At 39.5% G+C, this 19,079-nt stretch overlaps 1 protein-coding gene across 1 annotated transcript in view; it reads right to left on the reverse strand.

The window, feature by feature from the left end:
• The window catches only part of LOC132403417 (mucin-3B-like), a 190,493-nt gene that overhangs the window by 79,128 nt on the left and 92,286 nt on the right, over window positions 1–19,079 (reverse strand). The window contains exons 36-44 of the mRNA XM_059986826.1: window positions 18,324–18,500; window positions 16,239–16,415; window positions 14,152–14,328; window positions 12,065–12,241; window positions 9,980–10,156; window positions 7,893–8,069; window positions 5,808–5,984; window positions 3,721–3,897; window positions 799–975 (exon numbers count right to left, since the gene is read on the reverse strand). Of these exons, the coding sequence (XP_059842809.1) occupies window positions 799–975; window positions 3,721–3,897; window positions 5,808–5,984; window positions 7,893–8,069; window positions 9,980–10,156; window positions 12,065–12,241; window positions 14,152–14,328; window positions 16,239–16,415; window positions 18,324–18,500 (1,593 nt within the window). The remainder of the gene's footprint in view (window positions 1–798; window positions 976–3,720; window positions 3,898–5,807; window positions 5,985–7,892; window positions 8,070–9,979; window positions 10,157–12,064; window positions 12,242–14,151; window positions 14,329–16,238; window positions 16,416–18,323; window positions 18,501–19,079) is intronic.

Raw genomic sequence — 19,079 nt, forward strand, 5'->3', positions numbered from 1 at the left:
TTCATGGAGGTGATGCAGGTAGAAAAATGGTTGTTGCTCCCGTAAAAACCTTTACACTTGGAGGCTAAAATCAAGAGCACTTGCTTCAGGCGTGGCTTTGAGAACAAAAATGGAAGTGAAAATACTTGAGTATTTTGTTGATAAATCAGTAGTATTTCCAACAGAAAGAAATTCTTTATTTGAGGAACAGATTCTTTCACTACATCATAAGATTTCTGAATGGATATTGAGCAAACCAACTCTAATTCACTAGACATTTAACTCTTTTTTTGCAGTATTATTTGACTTAATATTTTATAATAACATAGCATAAGTCATTGCTTTTATATTTCTGTTATAAATTGAAATGTACTGCTGCTGCATATCAACAAATTTCACAACATATTTCAGTGATATTTGAACCTGATTCTGCCCTGCTTCTGATTCTAAATCTGAAGTGAATGGAGGTTGAAACAGCAGGAATTGCAGCAGCAGTATTTATAACAGGACCAGTTGCTGTACTGGAGTGATAATGGTAGGTGTAGTGGAGAAGAATTCTGCTTCAGGCAGAAATTATAACATTATCTCAGACTACAGGTCAGGAATATGAATCATTCACTGATTTTCTCTGCACGTGTTCTGTCCGCAGAGCTAAATGATTCCATCAGTGTGTTCTCACCTTCTTGGCCCTATATTCAATGGAGGTATTTCTACCCCATAATAGCCAAATGAGATTCGATCCACATGATCTGTTACTTTGTTTACAGATCAATCAGAAATACAATGCACATTGTCGCGGACAGAGCCTTGGATACTTACAGATATCTGGTGTGGAGCTTGGGGCAGTTGTTATCAGTGTACTTGATCCACTTGTTAGGTCTGTGGTCAAGCTCTGTGTTGTTGAGACTGGTGTAGATATGCTTGTTGTCTCTGAAGTGCTTGGTAATGTTGTTGGAGTTGTGGTAGCAGGAGGAGTTGTAATAGGCTCTGTTGTAGCTGCAATCAAACACAGACACTTCGGATTGAAGAAAATATTAAACAAATATCTTTGTTCATTTTTCACACGGTTATGTTACACACTCGACCGTGCTAGCCTTCATGTTTTAGATGTTCCAACGCTGTGGAGTACGGATTGCTGGCGCAGACCATTTAAAGTTTCTAGACTGCTCTGCACACTGGTGGCCACGTTCAGCTTTCTAGATTTCAATACTTAAATCACCCCTCAACTCAAATTTGGTGCTCAATCATCTGCTCAATATTTGTTCAGTCTGCAATTGCATTTAAAATGGCTGTCTCTTTTCGAGAATCTCCAAGTCTTGGCAGGTTCTCATCAGGCAGGTAATCCAGAACACTGTTCTTGACACAGTCTCAAAAAAGTCTCTTGGTCCTATACTTGGATTTTCCAGGCCATGGGCCCTGACCGTTCAGACATGTGCCTCTCGTCACACAGGGACAAGGTGTGGGCAAGGAATTGGTGATAGAACATTCTAGCAAAGAAGGTTTTCTGATGTCAATGACTTTCATCTTTCTATTCAAAATTGTTTGCCCATAGAGAAATATACACATTGCGTCTGTGAGGAACTTAGCAGTCATTGGAGCAGCTGGAAATTTGAAGATGATACAGTAATAGGTGTGTAATGAGTAGTTGTATCAAACGAAAATCAGAAGATATACTTGCAGCAGTACTGGTTGAAAATTGCTTCAAGAAACCAGTAGCAGTGGATCAGATGTATTTATGAAAGGATCAGATGATTGCTAATTGTGAATTTGGACAGCATTTTTCTTCCCAATAGATCTTCAGCGCTGCTAGAACTGATTTGTGTTACCATCTAAGGTATCAATGAGAAAGTAAATGTGACACAACACAAAATGAATGGTGAATATGCAGGAAAACGTCAAATTATTGGAGGAACTGACATTTTATCCACAGCTCCATTCAGTTTGGATGAAGATGCACTGTTTACTCTCTGGACACAAGAAGAAATGCTGTTTGAGGGACAATGTGAGTAGTACATATCCTGCCTCACCTTCAACACAGAAGACTACAAGAATTGTAAAATGCTTATTCTGACTAAATTCCATGGTTGTTGAACAATCAATAGATTTCATAGCTGTGGCACATCATGGAGGTGATGCAAGTGGCATAATGGATGTTGCTCTGTTAAAAACCTTGACATTTGCAGGCTAAATACAAGAGTCTTTGCTTCAGATGAGGGTTTGAGAACAAGAGCAGAGGTGAAAATACTTGAGAATTTTGTTTGTACATCAGTATTATTTTCAGCAGGAGGAAGTTCTTTATGTGAGGAACAGATTCTTCCACTCTGTCCTGAGATTTCTAAATGGTCCATGAGACAACCAACTCTAATTCAATGGACATTTAGGTCTATTTTTGCAGTATTATTTAATTTAATATTTCATAATTACTTAAAATGATTCATAGCTTTTTTATTATTGTTAAATATAGCAAAGTAATGCTAGCCCAAATCAATAAATATCAAAACATATATTAGTGACATTAAACCTGATTCTACTCCAGCTTCTGCTTCTATACCTGAGGTGAAAGGAGTTTCAAGTGTTATGAATGTACCACAGCTCTGAGGGGCCGAAGGGGCGGGAACAGCCCCCTCCTTCCGGAGAATCGCAAGATCACTATTAATTTGGGTCTCCGACCCAGGAAAACAGAGACAATGCAACGGTTTTGGCCATTGTTCTTAGAGACACCTGTGTGAAGTGCACGTCCCTGCTACATGACAGCCACCACGGATATGGACACCCTCGGGCAATGTGGGGGTGGGGATTGCATCACCCTACTTTGATGGACATCTACAACTCTGCAAGTCAAGATAAGAGGGGAATGCAGGAAGCGGTACCCCAGCGACATACCAGAAGGACACCATCGCTCAGCGCTCCCATACTAGCGGGAAGCTATACAAAGCCACGTGCGTTCCGCCTCTCCTTTGCCTGGGGAGCGGGTGGCTGATAACACCGAAAAGGACTTTGAACTAACAACGGGGAACTAACACTCCCCTGATTCAACGGAGTTGCTTCATAAAGACCCGGGCAAGTTTTTTCCTTTCCTCACCAATCTCTCTAAAACACGTGAAACCCAGCGATTCCCAAAAGGCTGAAGCCTGCAGACTTCTGAGTGACTTTTATATCTCCAACGGACAATATATTATCCCCTAGACAACAGTCGAGATTATTTCTTAAGGATGCTTATTACGATACCCGTGCTTTAGATTGAGTATTGACGACATGCATTATCTGAATGTTTGTATTAACCTTACTTTTGTGGCCCTTTATAAATAAAAACGTTTGAAAATAGTGCCATCAGACTTCAACGGACCTCTCTATCTCTGCTGGTAAGTTATCCAGTTACGGGATACGTAACACAAGCAGCAGGAATTCCAGCAGCAGGCTTTATAACAGGAACAGTTGCTCTACGGGACTGCTAATGGTAGGTGTAGTAGAGATGAATTCTGCTTCAAGCAGAAGTTATAACAGTATCTCAGACTGCAGGTCAGGGACATGAATCATTCACTGATTTTCTCTGAACGTCTTCTGTCCGCAGAGCTAAATGATTCCATCAGTGTGTTCTCAACTTCTTGGCCCAATATTCAATGGAGGTATTTCTACCCCAAAATAACCAAATGAGATTCGATCCACTTGTTCAGTTACTTTGTTTACAGATCAATCAGAAATACAATGCACATTGTCGTGGACAGAGCCTCGGGTACTTACAGAGCTCTGGTGTGGAGCTTGGAGCAGTTGTTATCAGTGTACTTGATCCACTTGTTAGGTCTGTGGTCAAGCTCTGTGTTGTTGAGACTGGTGTAGATGCGCTTGTTGTCTCTGAAGTGCTTGGTAACGTTGTTGGAGTTGTGGTAGCAGGAGGAGTTGTAATAGGCTCTGTTGTAGCTGCAATCAAACACAGACACTTTGGATTGAAGAAAGTATTAAACAAATATCTTTGTTCATTTTTCACACGGTTATGTTACACACTCGACCATGCTAGCCTTCATGTTTTAGATGTTCCAACGCTGTGGAGTACGGATTGCTGGCGCAGACCATTTAAAGTTTCTAGACTGCTCTGCACACTGGTGCCCACGTTCAGCTTTCTAGATTTCAATACTTAAATCACCCCTCAACTCAAATTTGGTGCTCAATCATCTGCTCAATAGTTGTTCAGTCTGCAATTGCATTTAAAATGGCTGTCTCTTTTCGAGAATCTCCAAGTCTTGGCAGGTTCTCATCAGGCAGGTAATCCAGAACACTGTTCTTGACACAGTCTCAAAAAAGTCTCTTGGTCCTATACTTGGATTTTCCAGACCATGGGCCCTGACCGTTCAGACATGTGCCTCTCGTCACACAGGGACAAGGTGTGGGCAAGGAATTGGTGATAGAACATCCTAGCAAAGAAGGTTTTCTGAAGTCAATGACTTTCATCTTTTTATTCAAAATTGTTTAACTCTGGAGTAATATACATGTTGTGTCTGTGAGGGATTTCGCTGTAATTGGAGCAGCTGGAAATGGTGCAGATGAAACTGTAATAGGTGTGTAACGAGTAGTTATATCAGATGAAGATCAGCAGATATTATTGCAGTAGTACTGATTGAAAATTGTTTCGAGAAACCGGTAGCCGTAGATCAGATGTATTTATGAAAGGATCAGATGATCGCTAATAGTGATTTTGGTCAGAATGTACCTTCCAAATGGATTATCAGTGCTGCTGGAATTGATCTGTGATACAATCTCAGGTGTCACTAGAAATGAAATGTGATACAACATACAATTGATGATGAATCTGCAGCAAGACATCAATTTACTGGAGGTACTGTCATTTTCCATTCAGTTCAGATGAAGCTGAAGTGTTTATTTCTGGACACCAGAACAAATGCTGTTTGACAGACAAAGTGAATATTACATATCCTGCCTCACTTTCAACACATAAAACTGCAAGAATTGTAAAATGCTTATTCTGAATAAATTTCATGCTTGTTGAACAACCAATAGATTTCATAGCTGTGGCAAATCATGGAGGTGATGCAGGTGACATAATGGTTGTTGCTCTGTTTAAAACCTTGGCACTTGGAGGCTAATAACAAGAGTCTTTGCTTCAGACGGGGCTTCGAGAACAAGAGTAGAGGTGAAAATGCTTGAGAATTTTGTTTGTACATCAGTATTATTTTCAGCAGGAGGAGGTTCTTTATTTGAGAAACTGCTTCTTCCACTCTATCATGAGATTTCTGATTGGACGATGAGACAACCGCTTCTAATTGACTAGACATTTAGCTCTCTTTTATCAGCATTAATTTAGTATTTTCTAATTGCTTCACATAATTCAAAGCATCTTATTATTGTTGTTATATATTGAGATATATCGCTAGCACAAATCAATAAATTTCACAACATATTGTAGTGATGTTGAAAGTCTTTATGCTCCGGATTCTGATTCTAGATCTGAGGTTATGCAGTTTGTAACAGCAGGAATTCCAGCAGCAGTATTTTTTAAAAGGAACAGATGCTGTACCAAAGCGTTAAGGGCAGGTGTAGTGGAGACGAATTCTGCTTCAGGCAGAAATTTTAACTTAATCTCAGACTACAGGTTAGGAACATGAATCATTCACTGATTCTCTCTGCACGTCTTCTGTCCGCAGATCTAAATGATTCCATCAGTGTCTCCTAACCTTACTAAACCTATATTCAAAGATGCTACCTCTACCCCACTATTGACAAAATGAGATTCAATCCACTTGATCTTTTACTTTCTGTATAGATCAATGAGAAATACAATGCACATTGTCGTGGACAGAGCCTTGGATACTTACAGAGCTCTGGTGTGGAGCTTGGAGCAGTTGTTATCAGTGTACTTGATCCACTTGTTAGGTCTGTGGTCAAGCTCTGTGTTGTTGAGACTGGTGTAGATGCGCTTGTTGTCTCTGAAGTGCTTGGTAACGTTGTTGGAGTTGTGGTAGCAGGAGGAGTTGTGATAGGCTCTGTTGTAGCTGCAATCAAACACAGACACTTTGGATTGAAGAAAGTATTAAACAAATATCTTTGTTCATTTTTCACACGGTTATGTTACACACTCGACCATGCTAGCCTTCATGTTTTAGATGTTCCAACGCTGTGGAGTACGGATTGCTGGCGCAGACCATTTAAAGTTTCTAGACTGCTCTGCACACTGGTGCCCACGTTCAGCTTTCTAGATTTCAATACTTAAATCACCCCTCAACTCAAATTTGGTGCTCAATCATCTGCTCAATAGTTGTTCAGTCTGCAATTGCATTTAAAATGGCTGTCTCTTTTCGAGAATCTCCAAGTCTTGGCAGGTTCTCATCAGGCAGGTAATCCAGAACACTGTTCTTGACACAGTCTCAAAAAAGTCTCTTGGTCCTATACTTGGATTTTCCAGGCCATGGGCCCTGACCGTTCAGACATGTGCCTCTCGTCACATGGACATGGTGTGGGCGAGGAATTGGTGATAGAACATCCTAGCAAAGAAGGTTTTCTGAAGTCAATGACTTTCATCTTTTTATTCAAAATTGTTTAACTCTGGAGTAATATACATGTTGTGTCTGTGAGGGATTTCGCTGTAATTGGAGCAGCTGGAAATGGTGCAGATGAAACTGTAATAGGTGTGTAACGAGTAGTTATATCAGATGAAGATCAGCAGATATTATTGCAGTAGTACTGATTGAAAATTGTTTCGAGAAACCGGTAGCCGTAGATCAGATGTATTTATGAAAGGATCAGATGATCGCTAATAGTGATTTTGGTCAGAATGTACCTTCCAAATGGATTATCAGTGCTGCTGGAATTGATCTGTGATACAATCTCAGGTGTCACTAGAAATGAAATGTGATACAACATACAATTGATGATGAATCTGCAGCAAGACATCAATTTACTGGAGGTACTGTCATTTTCCATTCAGTTCAGATGAAGCTGAAGTGTTTATTTCTGGACACCAGAACAAATGCTGTTTGACAGACAAAGTGAATATTACATATCCTGCCTCACTTTCAACACATAAAACTGCAAGAATTGTAAAATGCTTATTCTGAATAAATTTCATGCTTGTTGAACAACCAATAGATTTCATAGCTGTGGCAAATCATGGAGGTGATGCAGGTGACATAATGGTTGTTGCTCTGTTTAAAACCTTGGCACTTGGAGGCTAATAACAAGAGTCTTTGCTTCAGACGTGGCTTCGAGAACAAGAGTAGAGGTGAAAATGCTTGAGAATTTTGTTTGTACATCAGTATTATTTTCAGCAGGAGGAGGTTCTTTATTTGAGAAACTGCTTCTTCCACTCTATCATGAGATTTCTGATTGGACGATGAGACAACCGCTTCTAATTGACTAGACATTTAGCTCTCTTTTATCAGCATTAATTTAGTATTTTCTAATTGCTTCACATAATTCAAAGCATCTTATTATTGTTGTTATATATTGAGATATATCGCTAGCACAAATCAATAAATTTCACAACATATTGTAGTGATGTTGAAAGTCTTTATGCTCCGGATTCTGATTCTAGATCTGAGGTTATGCAGTTTGTAACAGCAGGAATTCCAGCAGCAGTATTTTTTAAAAGGAACAGATGCTGTACCAAAGCGTTAAGGGCAGGTGTAGTGGAGACGAATTCTGCTTCAGGCAGAAATTTTAACTTAATCTCAGACTACAGGTTAGGAACATGAATCATTCACTGATTCTCTCTGCACGTCTTCTGTCCGCAGATCTAAATGATTCCATCAGTGTCTCCTAACCTTACTAAACCTATATTCAAAGATGCTACCTCTACCCCACTATTGACAAAATGAGATTCAATCCACTTGATCTTTTACTTTCTGTATAGATCAATGAGAAATACAATGCACATTGTCGTGGACAGAGCCTTGGATACTTACAGAGCTCTGGTGTGGAGCTTGGAGCAGTTGTTATCAGTGTACTTGATCCACTTGTTAGGTCTGTGGTCAAGCTCTGTGTTGTTGAGACTGGTGTAGATGCGCTTGTTGTCTCTGAAGTGCTTGGTAACGTTGTTGGAGTTGTGGTAGCAGGAGGAGTTGTGATAGGCTCTGTTGTAGCTGCAATCAAACACAGACACTTCGGATTGAAGAAAGTATTAAACAAATATCTTTGTTCATTTTTCACACGGTTATGTTACACACTCGACCATGCTAGCCTTCATGTTTTAGATGTTCCAACGCTGTGGAGTACGGATTGCTGGCGCAGACCATTTAAAGTTTCTAGACTGCTCTGCACACTGGTGGCCACGTTCAGCTTTCTAGATTTCAATACTTAAATCACCCCTCAACTCAAATTTGGTGCTCAATCATCTGCTCAATATTTGTTCAGTCTGCAATTGCATTTAAAATGGCTGTCTCTTTTCGAGAATCTCCAAGTCTTGGCAGGTACTCATCAGGCAGGTAATCCAGAACACTGTTCTTGACACAGTCTCAAAAAAGTCTCTTGGTCCTATACTTGGATTTTCCAGGCCATGGGCCCTGACCGTTCAGACATGTGCCTCTCGTCACACAGGGACAAGGTGTGGGCAAGGAATTGGTGATAGAACATTCTAGCAAAGAAGGTTTTCTGAAGTCAATGACTTTCATCTTTTTATTCAAAATTGTTTAACTCTGGAGTAATATACATGTTGTGTCTGTGAGGGTTTTCGCTGTAATTGGAGCAGCTGGAAGTGGTGCAGATGAAACTGTAATAGTTGTGTAACGAGTAGTTATATCAGATGAAGATCAGCAGATATTATTGCAGTAGTACTGATTGAAAATTGTTTCGAGAAACCGGTAGCCGTAGATCAGATGTATTTATGAAAGGATCAGATGATCGCTAATAGTGATTTTGGTCAGAATGTACCTTCCAAATGGATTATCAGTGCTGCTGGAATTGATCTGTGATACAATCTCAGGTGTCACTAGAAATGAAATGTGATACAACATACAATTGATGATGAATCTGCAGCAAGACATCAATTTACTGGAGGTACTGTCATTTTCCATTCAGTTCAGATGAAGCTGAAGTGTTTATTTCTGGACACCAGAACAAATGCTGTTTGACAGACAAAGTGAATATTACATATCCTGCCTCACTTTCAACACATAAAACTGCAAGAATTGTAAAATGCTTATTCTGAATAAATTTCATGCTTGTTGAACAACCAATAGATTTCATAGCTGTGGCAAATCATGGAGGTGATGCAGGTGACATAATGGTTGTTGCTCTGTTTAAAACCTTGGCACTTGGAGGCTAATAACAAGAGTCTTTGCTTCAGACGTGGCTTCGAGAACAAGAGTAGAGGTGAAAATGCTTGAGAATTTTGTTTGTACATCAGTATTATGTTCAGCAGGAGGAGGTTCTTTATTTGAGAAACTGCTTCTTCCACTCTATCATGAGATTTCTGATTGGACGATGAGACAACCGCTTCTAATTGACTAGACATTTAGCTCTCTTTTATCAGCATTAATTTAGTATTTTCTAATTGCTTCACATAATTCAAAGCATCTTATTATTGTTGTTATATATTGAGATATATCGCTAGCACAAATCAATAAATTTCACAACATATTGTAGTGATGTTGAAAGTCTTTATGCTCCAGATTCTGATTCTAGATCTGAGGTTATGCAGTTTGTAACAGCAGGAATTCCAGCAGCAGTATTTTTTAAAAGGAACAGATGCTGTACCAAAGCGTTAAGGGCAGGTGTAGTGGAGACGAATTCTGCTTCAGGCAGAAATTTTAACTTAATCTCAGACTACAGGTTAGGAACATGAATCATTCACTGATTCTCTCTGCACGTCTTCTGTCCGCAGATCTAAATGATTCCATCAGTGTCTCCTAACCTTACTAAACCTATATTCAAAGATGCTACCTCTACCCCACTATTGACAAAATGAGATTCAATCCACTTGATCTTTTACTTTCTGTATAGATCAATGAGAAATACAATGCACATTGTCGTGGACAGAGCCTTGGATACTTACAGAGCTCTGGTGTGGAGCTTGGAGCAGTTGTTATCAGTGTACTTGATCCACTTGTTAGGTCTGTGGTCAAGCTCTGTGTTGTTGAGACTGGTGTAGATGCGCTTGTTGTCTCTGAAGTGCTTGGTAACGTTGTTGGAGTTGTGGTAGCAGGAGGAGTTGTAATAGGCTCTGTTGTAGCTGCAATCAAACACAGACACTTTGGATTGAAGAAAGTATTAAACAAATATCTTTGTTCATTTTTCACACGGTTATGTTACACACTCGACCATGCTAGCCTTCATGTTTTAGATGTTCCAACGCTGTGGAGTACGGATTGCTGGCGCAGACCATTTAAAGTTTCTAGACTGCTCTGCACACTGGTGCCCACGTTCAGCTTTCTAGATTTCAATACTTAAATCACCCCTCAACTCAAATTTGGTGCTCAATCATCTGCTCAATAGTTGTTCAGTCTGCAATTGCATTTAAAATGGCTGTCTCTTTTCGAGAATCTCCAAGTCTTGGCAGGTTCTCATCAGGCAGGTAATCCAGAACACTGTTCTTGACACAGTCTCAAAAAAGTCTCTTGGTCCTATACTTGGATTTTCCAGGCCATGGGCCCTGACCGTTCAGACATGTGCCTCTCGTCACATGGACATGGTGTGGGCAAGGAATTGGTGATAGAACATCCTAGCAAAGAAGGTTTTCTGAAGTCAATGACTTTCATCTTTTTATTCAAAATTGTTTAACTCTGGAGTAATATACATGTTGTGTCTGTGAGGGATTTCGCTGTAATTGGAGCAGCTGGAAATGGTGCAGATGAAACTGTAATAGGTGTGTAACGAGTAGTTATATCAGATGAAGATCAGCAGATATTATTGCAGTAGTACTGATTGAAAATTGTTTCGAGAAACCGGTAGCCGTAGATCAGATGTATTTATGAAAGGATCAGATGATCGCTAATAGTGATTTTGGTCAGAATGTACCTTCCAAATGGATTATCAGTGCTGCTGGAATTGATCTGTGATACAATCTCAGGTGTCACTAGAAATGAAATGTGATACAACATACAATTGATGATGAATCTGCAGCAAGACATCAATTTACTGGAGGTACTGTCATTTTCCATTCAGTTCAGATGAAGCTGAAGTGTTTATTTCTGGACACCAGAACAAATGCTGTTTGACAGACAAAGTGAATATTACATATCCTGCCTCACTTTCAACACATAAAACTGCAAGAATTGTAAAATGCTTATTCTGAATAAATTTCATGCTTGTTGAACAACCAATAGATTTCATAGCTGTGGCAAATCATGGAGGTGATGCAGGTGACATAATGGTTGTTGCTCTGTTTAAAACCTTGGCACTTGGAGGCTAATAACAAGAGTCTTTGCTTCAGACGTGGCTTCGAGAACAAGAGTAGAGGTGAAAATGCTTGAGAATTTTGTTTGTACATCAGTATTATTTTCAGCAGGAGGAGGTTCTTTATTTGAGAAACTGCTTCTTCCACTCTATCATGAGATTTCTGATTGGACGATGAGACAACCGCTTCTAATTGACTAGACATTTAGCTCTCTTTTATCAGCATTAATTTAGTATTTTCTAATTGCTTCACATAATTCAAAGCATCTTATTATTGTTGTTATATATTGAGATATATCGCTAGCACAAATCAATAAATTTCACAACATATTGTAGTGATGTTGAAAGTCTTTATGCTCCGGATTCTGATTCTAGATCTGAGGTTATGCAGTTTGTAACAGCAGGAATTCCAGCAGCAGTATTTTTTAAAAGGAACAGATGCTGTACCAAAGCGTTAAGGGCAGGTGTAGTGGAGACGAATTCTGCTTCAGGCAGAAATTTTAACTTAATCTCAGACTACAGGTTAGGAACATGAATCATTCACTGATTCTCTCTGCACGTCTTCTGTCCGCAGATCTAAATGATTCCATCAGTGTCTCCTAACCTTACTAAACCTATATTCAAAGATGCTACCTCTACCCCACTATTGACAAAATGAGATTCAATCCACTTGATCTTTTACTTTCTGTATAGATCAATGAGAAATACAATGCACATTGTCGTGGACAGAGCCTTGGATACTTACAGAGCTCTGGTGTGGAGCTTGGAGCAGTTGTTATCAGTGTACTTGATCCACTTGTTAGGTCTGTGGTCAAGCTCTGTGTTGTTGAGACTGGTGTAGATGCGCTTGTTGTCTCTGAAGTGCTTGGTAACGTTGTTGGAGTTGTGGTAGCAGGAGGAGTTGTGATAGGCTCTGTTGTAGCTGCAATCAAACACAGACACTTCGGATTGAAGAAAGTATTAAACAAATATCTTTGTTCATTTTTCACACGGTTATGTTACACACTCGACCATGCTAGCCTTCATGTTTTAGATGTTCCAACGCTGTGGAGTACGGATTGCTGGCGCAGACCATTTAAAGTTTCTAGACTGCTCTGCACACTGGTGGCCACGTTCAGCTTTCTAGATTTCAATACTTAAATCACCCCTCAACTCAAATTTGGTGCTCAATCATCTGCTCAATATTTGTTCAGTCTGCAATTGCATTTAAAATGGCTGTCTCTTTTCGAGAATCTCCAAGTCTTGGCAGGTACTCATCAGGCAGGTAATCCAGAACACTGTTCTTGACACAGTCTCAAAAAAGTCTCTTGGTCCTATACTTGGATTTTCCAGGCCATGGGCCCTGACCGTTCAGACATGTGCCTCTCGTCACACAGGGACAAGGTGTGGGCAAGGAATTGGTGATAGAACATTCTAGCAAAGAAGGTTTTCTGAAGTCAATGACTTTCATCTTTTTATTCAAAATTGTTTAACTCTGGAGTAATATACATGTTGTGTCTGTGAGGGTTTTCGCTGTAATTGGAGCAGCTGGAAGTGGTGCAGATGAAACTGTAATAGTTGTGTAACGAGTAGTTATATCAGATGAAGATCAGCAGATATTATTGCAGTAGTACTGATTGAAAATTGTTTCGAGAAACCGGTAGCCGTAGATCAGATGTATTTATGAAAGGATCAGATGATCGCTAATAGTGATTTTGGTCAGAATGTACCTTCCAAATGGATTATCAGTGCTGCTGGAATTGATCTGTGATACAATCTCAGGTGTCACTAGAAATGAAATGTGATACAACATACAATTGATGATGAATCTGCAGCAAGACATCAATTTACTGGAGGTACTGTCATTTTCCATTCAGTTCAGATGAAGCTGAAGTGTTTATTTCTGGACACCAGAACAAATGCTGTTTGACAGACAAAGTGAATATTACATATCCTGCCTCACTTTCAACACATAAAACTGCAAGAATTGTAAAATGCTTATTCTGAATAAATTTCATGCTTGTTGAACAACCAATAGATTTCATAGCTGTGGCAAATCATGGAGGTGATGCAGGTGACATAATGGTTGTTGCTCTGTTTAAAACCTTGGCACTTGGAGGCTAATAACAAGAGTCTTTGCTTCAGACGGGGCTTCGAGAACAAGAGTAGAGGTGAAAATGCTTGAGAATTTTGTTTGTACATCAGTATTATGTTCAGCAGGAGGAGGTTCTTTATTTGAGAAACTGCTTCTTCCACTCTATCATGAGATTTCTGATTGGACGATGAGACAACCGCTTCTAATTGACTAGACATTTAGCTCTCTTTTATCAGCATTAATTTAGTATTTTCTAATTGCTTCACATAATTCAAAGCATCTTATTATTGTTGTTATATATTGAGATATATCGCTAGCACAAATCAATAAATTTCACAACATATTGTAGTGATGTTGAAAGTCTTTATGCTCCGGATTCTGATTCTAGATCTGAGGTTATGCAGTTTGTAACAGCAGGAATTCCAGCAGCAGTATTTTTTAAAAGGAACAGATGCTGTACCAAAGCGTTAAGGGCAGGTGTAGTGGAGACGAATTCTGCTTCAGGCAGAAATTTTAACTTAATCTCAGACTACAGGTTAGGAACATGAATCATTCACTGATTCTCTCTGCACGTCTTCTGTCCGCAGATCTAAATGATTCCATCAGTGTCTCCTAACCTTACTAAACCTATATTCAAAGATGCTACCTCTACCCCACTATTGACAAAATGAGATTCAATCCACTTGATCTTTTACTTTCTGTATAGATCAATGAGAAATACAATGCACATTGTCGTGGACAGAGCCTTGGATACTTACAGAGCTCTGGTGTGGAGCTTGGAGCAGTTGTTATCAGTGTACTTGATCCACTTGTTAGGTCTGTGGTCAAGCTCTGTGTTGTTGAGACTGGTGTAGATGCGCTTGTTGTCTCTGAAGTGCTTGGTAACGTTGTTGGAGTTGTGGTAGCAGGAGGAGTTGTAATAGGCTCTGTTGTAGCTGCAATCAAACACAGACACTTCGGATTGAAGAAAGTATTAAACAAATATCTTTGTTCATTTTTCACACGGTTATGTTACACACTCGACCATGCTAGCCTTCATGTTTTAGATGTTCCAACGCTGTGGAGTACGGATTGCTGGCGCAGACCATTTAAAGTTTCTAGACTGCTCTGCACACTGGTGGCCACGTTCAGCTTTCTAGATTTCAATACTTAAATCACCCCTCAACTCAAATTTGGTGCTCAATCATCTGCTCAATATTTGTTCAGTCTGCAATTGCATTTAAAATGGCTGTCTCTTTTCGAGAATCTCCAAGTCTTGGCAGGTACTCATCAGGCAGGTAATCCAGAACACTGTTCTTGACACAGTCTCAAAAAAGTCTCTTGGTCCTATACTTGGATTTTCCAGGCCATTGGCCCTGACCGTTCAGACATGTGCCTCTCGTCACACAGGGACAAGGTGTGGGCAAGGAATTGGTGATAGAACATTCTAGCAAAGAAGGTTTTCTGAAGTCAATGACTTTCATCTTTTTATTCAAAATTGTTTAACTCTGGAGTAATATACATGTTGTGTCTGTGAGGGTTCTCGCTGTAATTGGAGCAGCTGGAAGTGGTGCAGATGAAACTGTAATAGTTGTGTAACGAGTAGTTATATCAGATGAAGATCAGCAGATATTATTGCAGTAGTACTGATTGAAAATTGTTTCGAGAAACCGGTAGCCGTAGATCAGATGTATTTATGAAAGGATCAGATGATCGCTAATAGTGATTTTGGTCAGAATGTACCTTCCAAATGGATTATCAGTGCTGCTGGAATTGATCTGTGATACAATCTCAGGTGTCACTAGAAATGAAATGTGATACAACATACAATTGATGATGAATCTGCAGCAAGACATCAATTTACTGGAGGTACTGTCATTTTCCATTCAGTTCAGATGAAGCTGAAGTGTTTATTTCTGGACACCAGAACAAATGCTGTTTGACAGACAAAGTGAATATTACATATCCTGCCTCACTTTCAACACATAAAACTGCAAGAATTGTAAAATGCTTATTCTGAATAAATTTCATGCTTGTTGAACAACCAATAGATTTCATAGCTGTGGCAAATCATGGAGGTGATGCAGGTGACATAATGGTTGTTGCTCTGTTTAAAACCTTGGCACTTGGAGGCTAATAACAAGAGTCTTTGCTTCAGACGTGGCTTCGAGAACAAGAGTAGAGGTGAAAATGCTTGAGAATTTTGTTTGTACATCAGTATTATGTTCAGCAGGAGGAGGTTCTTTATTTGAGAAACTGCTTCTTCCACTCTATCATGAGATTTCTGATTGGACGATGAGACAACCGCTTCTAATTGACTAGACATTTAGCTCTCTTTTATCAGCATTAATTTAGTATTTTCTAATTGCTTCACATAATTCAAAGCATCTTATTATTGTTGTTATATATTGAGATATATCGCTAGCACAAATCAATAAATTTCACAACATATTGTAGTGATGTTGAAAGTCTTTATGCTCCGGATTCTGATTCTAGATCTGAGGTTATGCAGTTTGTAACAGCAGGAATTCCAGCAGCAGTATTTTTTAAAAGGAACAGATGCTGTACCAAAGCGTTAAGGGCAGGTGTAGTGGAGACGAATTCTGCTTCAGGCAGAAATTTTAACTTAATCTCAGACTACAGGTTAGGAACATGAATCATTCACTGATTCTCTCTGCACGTCTTCTGTCCGCAGATCTAAATGATTCCATCAGTGTCTCCTAACCTTACTAAACCTATATTCAAAGATGCTACCTCTACCCCACTATTGACAAAATGAGATTCAATCCACTTGATCTTTTACTTTCTGTATAGATCAATGAGAAATACAATGCACATTGTCGTGGACAGAGCCTTGGATACTTACAGAGCTCTGGTGTGGAGCTTGGAGCAGTTGTTATCAGTGTACTTGATCCACTTGTTAGGTCTGTGGTCAAGCTCTGTGTTGTTGAGACTGGTGTAGATGCGCTTGTTGTCTCTGAAGTGCTTGGTAACGTTGTTGGAGTTGTGGTAGCAGGAGGAGTTGTAATAGGCTCTGTTGTAGCTGCAATCAAACACAGACACTTTGGATTGAAGAAAGTATTAAACAAATATCTTTGTTCATTTTTCACACGGTTATGTTACACACTCGACCATGCTAGCCTTCATGTTTTAGATGTTCCAACGCTGTGGAGTACGGATTGCTGGCGCAGACCATTTAAAGTTTCTAGACTGCTCTGCACACTGGTGCCCACGTTCAGCTTTCTAGATTTCAATACTTAAATCACCCCTCAACTCAAATTTGGTGCTCAATCATCTGCTCAATAGTTGTTCAGTCTGCAATTGCATTTAAAATGGCTGTCTCTTTTCGAGAATCTCCAAGTCTTGGCAGGTTCTCATCAGGCAGGTAATCCAGAACACTGTTCTTGACACAGTCTCAAAAAAGTCTCTTGGTCCTATACTTGGATTTTCCAGGCCATGGGCCCTGACCGTTCAGACATGTGCCTCTCGTCACATGGACATGGTGTGGGCAAGGAATTGGTGATAGAACATCCTAGCAAAGAAGGTTTTCTGAAGTCAATGACTTTCATCTTTTTATTCAAAATTGTTTAACTCTGGAGTAATATACATGTTGTGTCTGTGAGGGATTTCGCTGTAATTGGAGCAGCTGGAAATGGTGCAGATGAAACTGTAATAGGTGTGTAACGAGTAGTTATATCAGATGAAGATCAGCAGATATTATTGCAGTAGTACTGATTGAAAATTGTTTCGAGAAACCGGTAGCCGTAGATCAGATGTATTTATGAAAGGATCAGATGATCGCTAATAGTGATTTTGGTCAGAATGTACCTTCCAAATGGATTATCAGTGCTGCTGGAATTGATCTGTGATACAATCTCAGGTGTCACTAGAAATGAAATGTGATACAACATACAATTGATGATGAATCTGCAGCAAGACATCAATTTACTGGAGGTACTGTCATTTTCCATTCAGTTCAGATGAAGCTGAAGTGTTTATTTCTGGACACCAGAACAAATGCTGTTTGACAGACAAAGTGAATATTACATATCCTGCCTCACTTTCAACACATAAAACTGCAAGAATTGTAAAATGCTTATTCTGAATAAATTTCATGCTTGTTGAACAACCAATAGATTTCATAGCTGTGGCAAATCATGGAGGTGATGCAGGTGACATAATGGTTGTTGCTCTGTTTAAAACCTTGGCACTTGGAGGCTAATAACAAGAGTCTTTGCTTCAGACGTGGCTTCGAGAACAAGAGTAGAGGTGAAAATGCTTGAGAATTTTGTTTGTACATCAGTATTATTTTCAGCAGGAGGAGGTTCTTTATTTGAGAAACTGCTTCTTCCACTCTATCATGAGATTTCTGATTGGACGATGAGACAACCGCTTCTAATTGACTAGACATTTAGCTCTCTTTTATCAGCATTAATTTAGTATTTTCTAATTGCTTCACATAATTCAAAGCATCTTATTATTGTTGTTATATATTGAGATATATCGCTAGCACAAATCAATAAATTTCACAACATATTGTAGTGATGTTGAAAGTCTTTATGCTCCGGATTCTGATTCTAGATCTGAGGTTATGCAGTTTGTAACAGCAGGAATTCCAGCAGCAGTATTTTTTAAAAGGAACAGATGCTGTACCAAAGCGTTAAGGGCAGGTGTAGTGGAGACGAATTCTGCTTCAGGCAGAAATTTTAACTTAATCTCAGACTACAGGTTAGGAACATGAATCATTCACTGATTCTCTCTGCACGTCTTCTGTCCGCAGATCTAAATGATTCCATCAGTGTCTCCTAACCTTACTAAACCTATATTCAAAGATGCTACCTCTACCCCACTATTGACAAAATGAGATTCAATCCACTTGATCTTTTACTTTCTGTATAGATCAATGAGAAATACAATGCACATTGTCGTGGACAGAGCCTTGGATACTTACAGAGCTCTGGTGTGGAGCTTGGAGCAGTTGTTATCAGTGTACTTGATCCACTTGTTAGGTCTGTGGTCAAGCTCTGTGTTGTTGAGACTGGTGTAGATGCGCTTGTTGTCTCTGAAGTGCTTGGTAACGTTGTTGGAGTTGTGGTAGCAGGAGGAGTTGTGATAGGCTCTGTTGTAGCTGCAATCAAACACAGACACTTCGGATTGAAGAAAGTATTAAACAAATATCTTTGTTCATTTTTCACACGGTTATGTTACACACTCGACCATGCTAGCCTTCATGTTTTAGATGTTCCAACGCTGTGGAGTACGGATTGCTGGCGCAGACCATTTAAAGTTTCTAGACTGCTCTGCACACTGGTGGCCACGTTCAGCTTTCTAGATTTCAATACTTAAATCACCCCTCAACTCAAATTTGGTGCTCAATCATCTGCTCAATATTTGTTCAGTCTGCAATTGCATTTAAAATGGCTGTCTCTTTTCGAGAATCTCCAAGTCTTGGCAGGTACTCATCAGGCAGGTAATCCAGAACACTGTTCTTGACACAGTCTCAAAAAAGTCTCTTGGTCCTATACTTGGATTTTCCAGGCCATGGGCCCTGACCGTTCAGACATGTGCCTCTCGTCACACAGGGACAAGGTGTGGGCAAGGAATTGGTGATAGAACATTCTAGCAAAGAAGGTTTTCTGAAGTCAATGACTTTCATCTTTTTATTCAAAATTGTTTAACTCTGGAGTAATATACATGTTGTGTCTGT

Source organism: Hypanus sabinus, chromosome 2 (genome assembly GCF_030144855.1).
Source record: "Hypanus sabinus isolate sHypSab1 chromosome 2, sHypSab1.hap1, whole genome shotgun sequence".
NCBI classification, from domain to species: domain Eukaryota; kingdom Metazoa; phylum Chordata; class Chondrichthyes; order Myliobatiformes; family Dasyatidae; genus Hypanus; species Hypanus sabinus.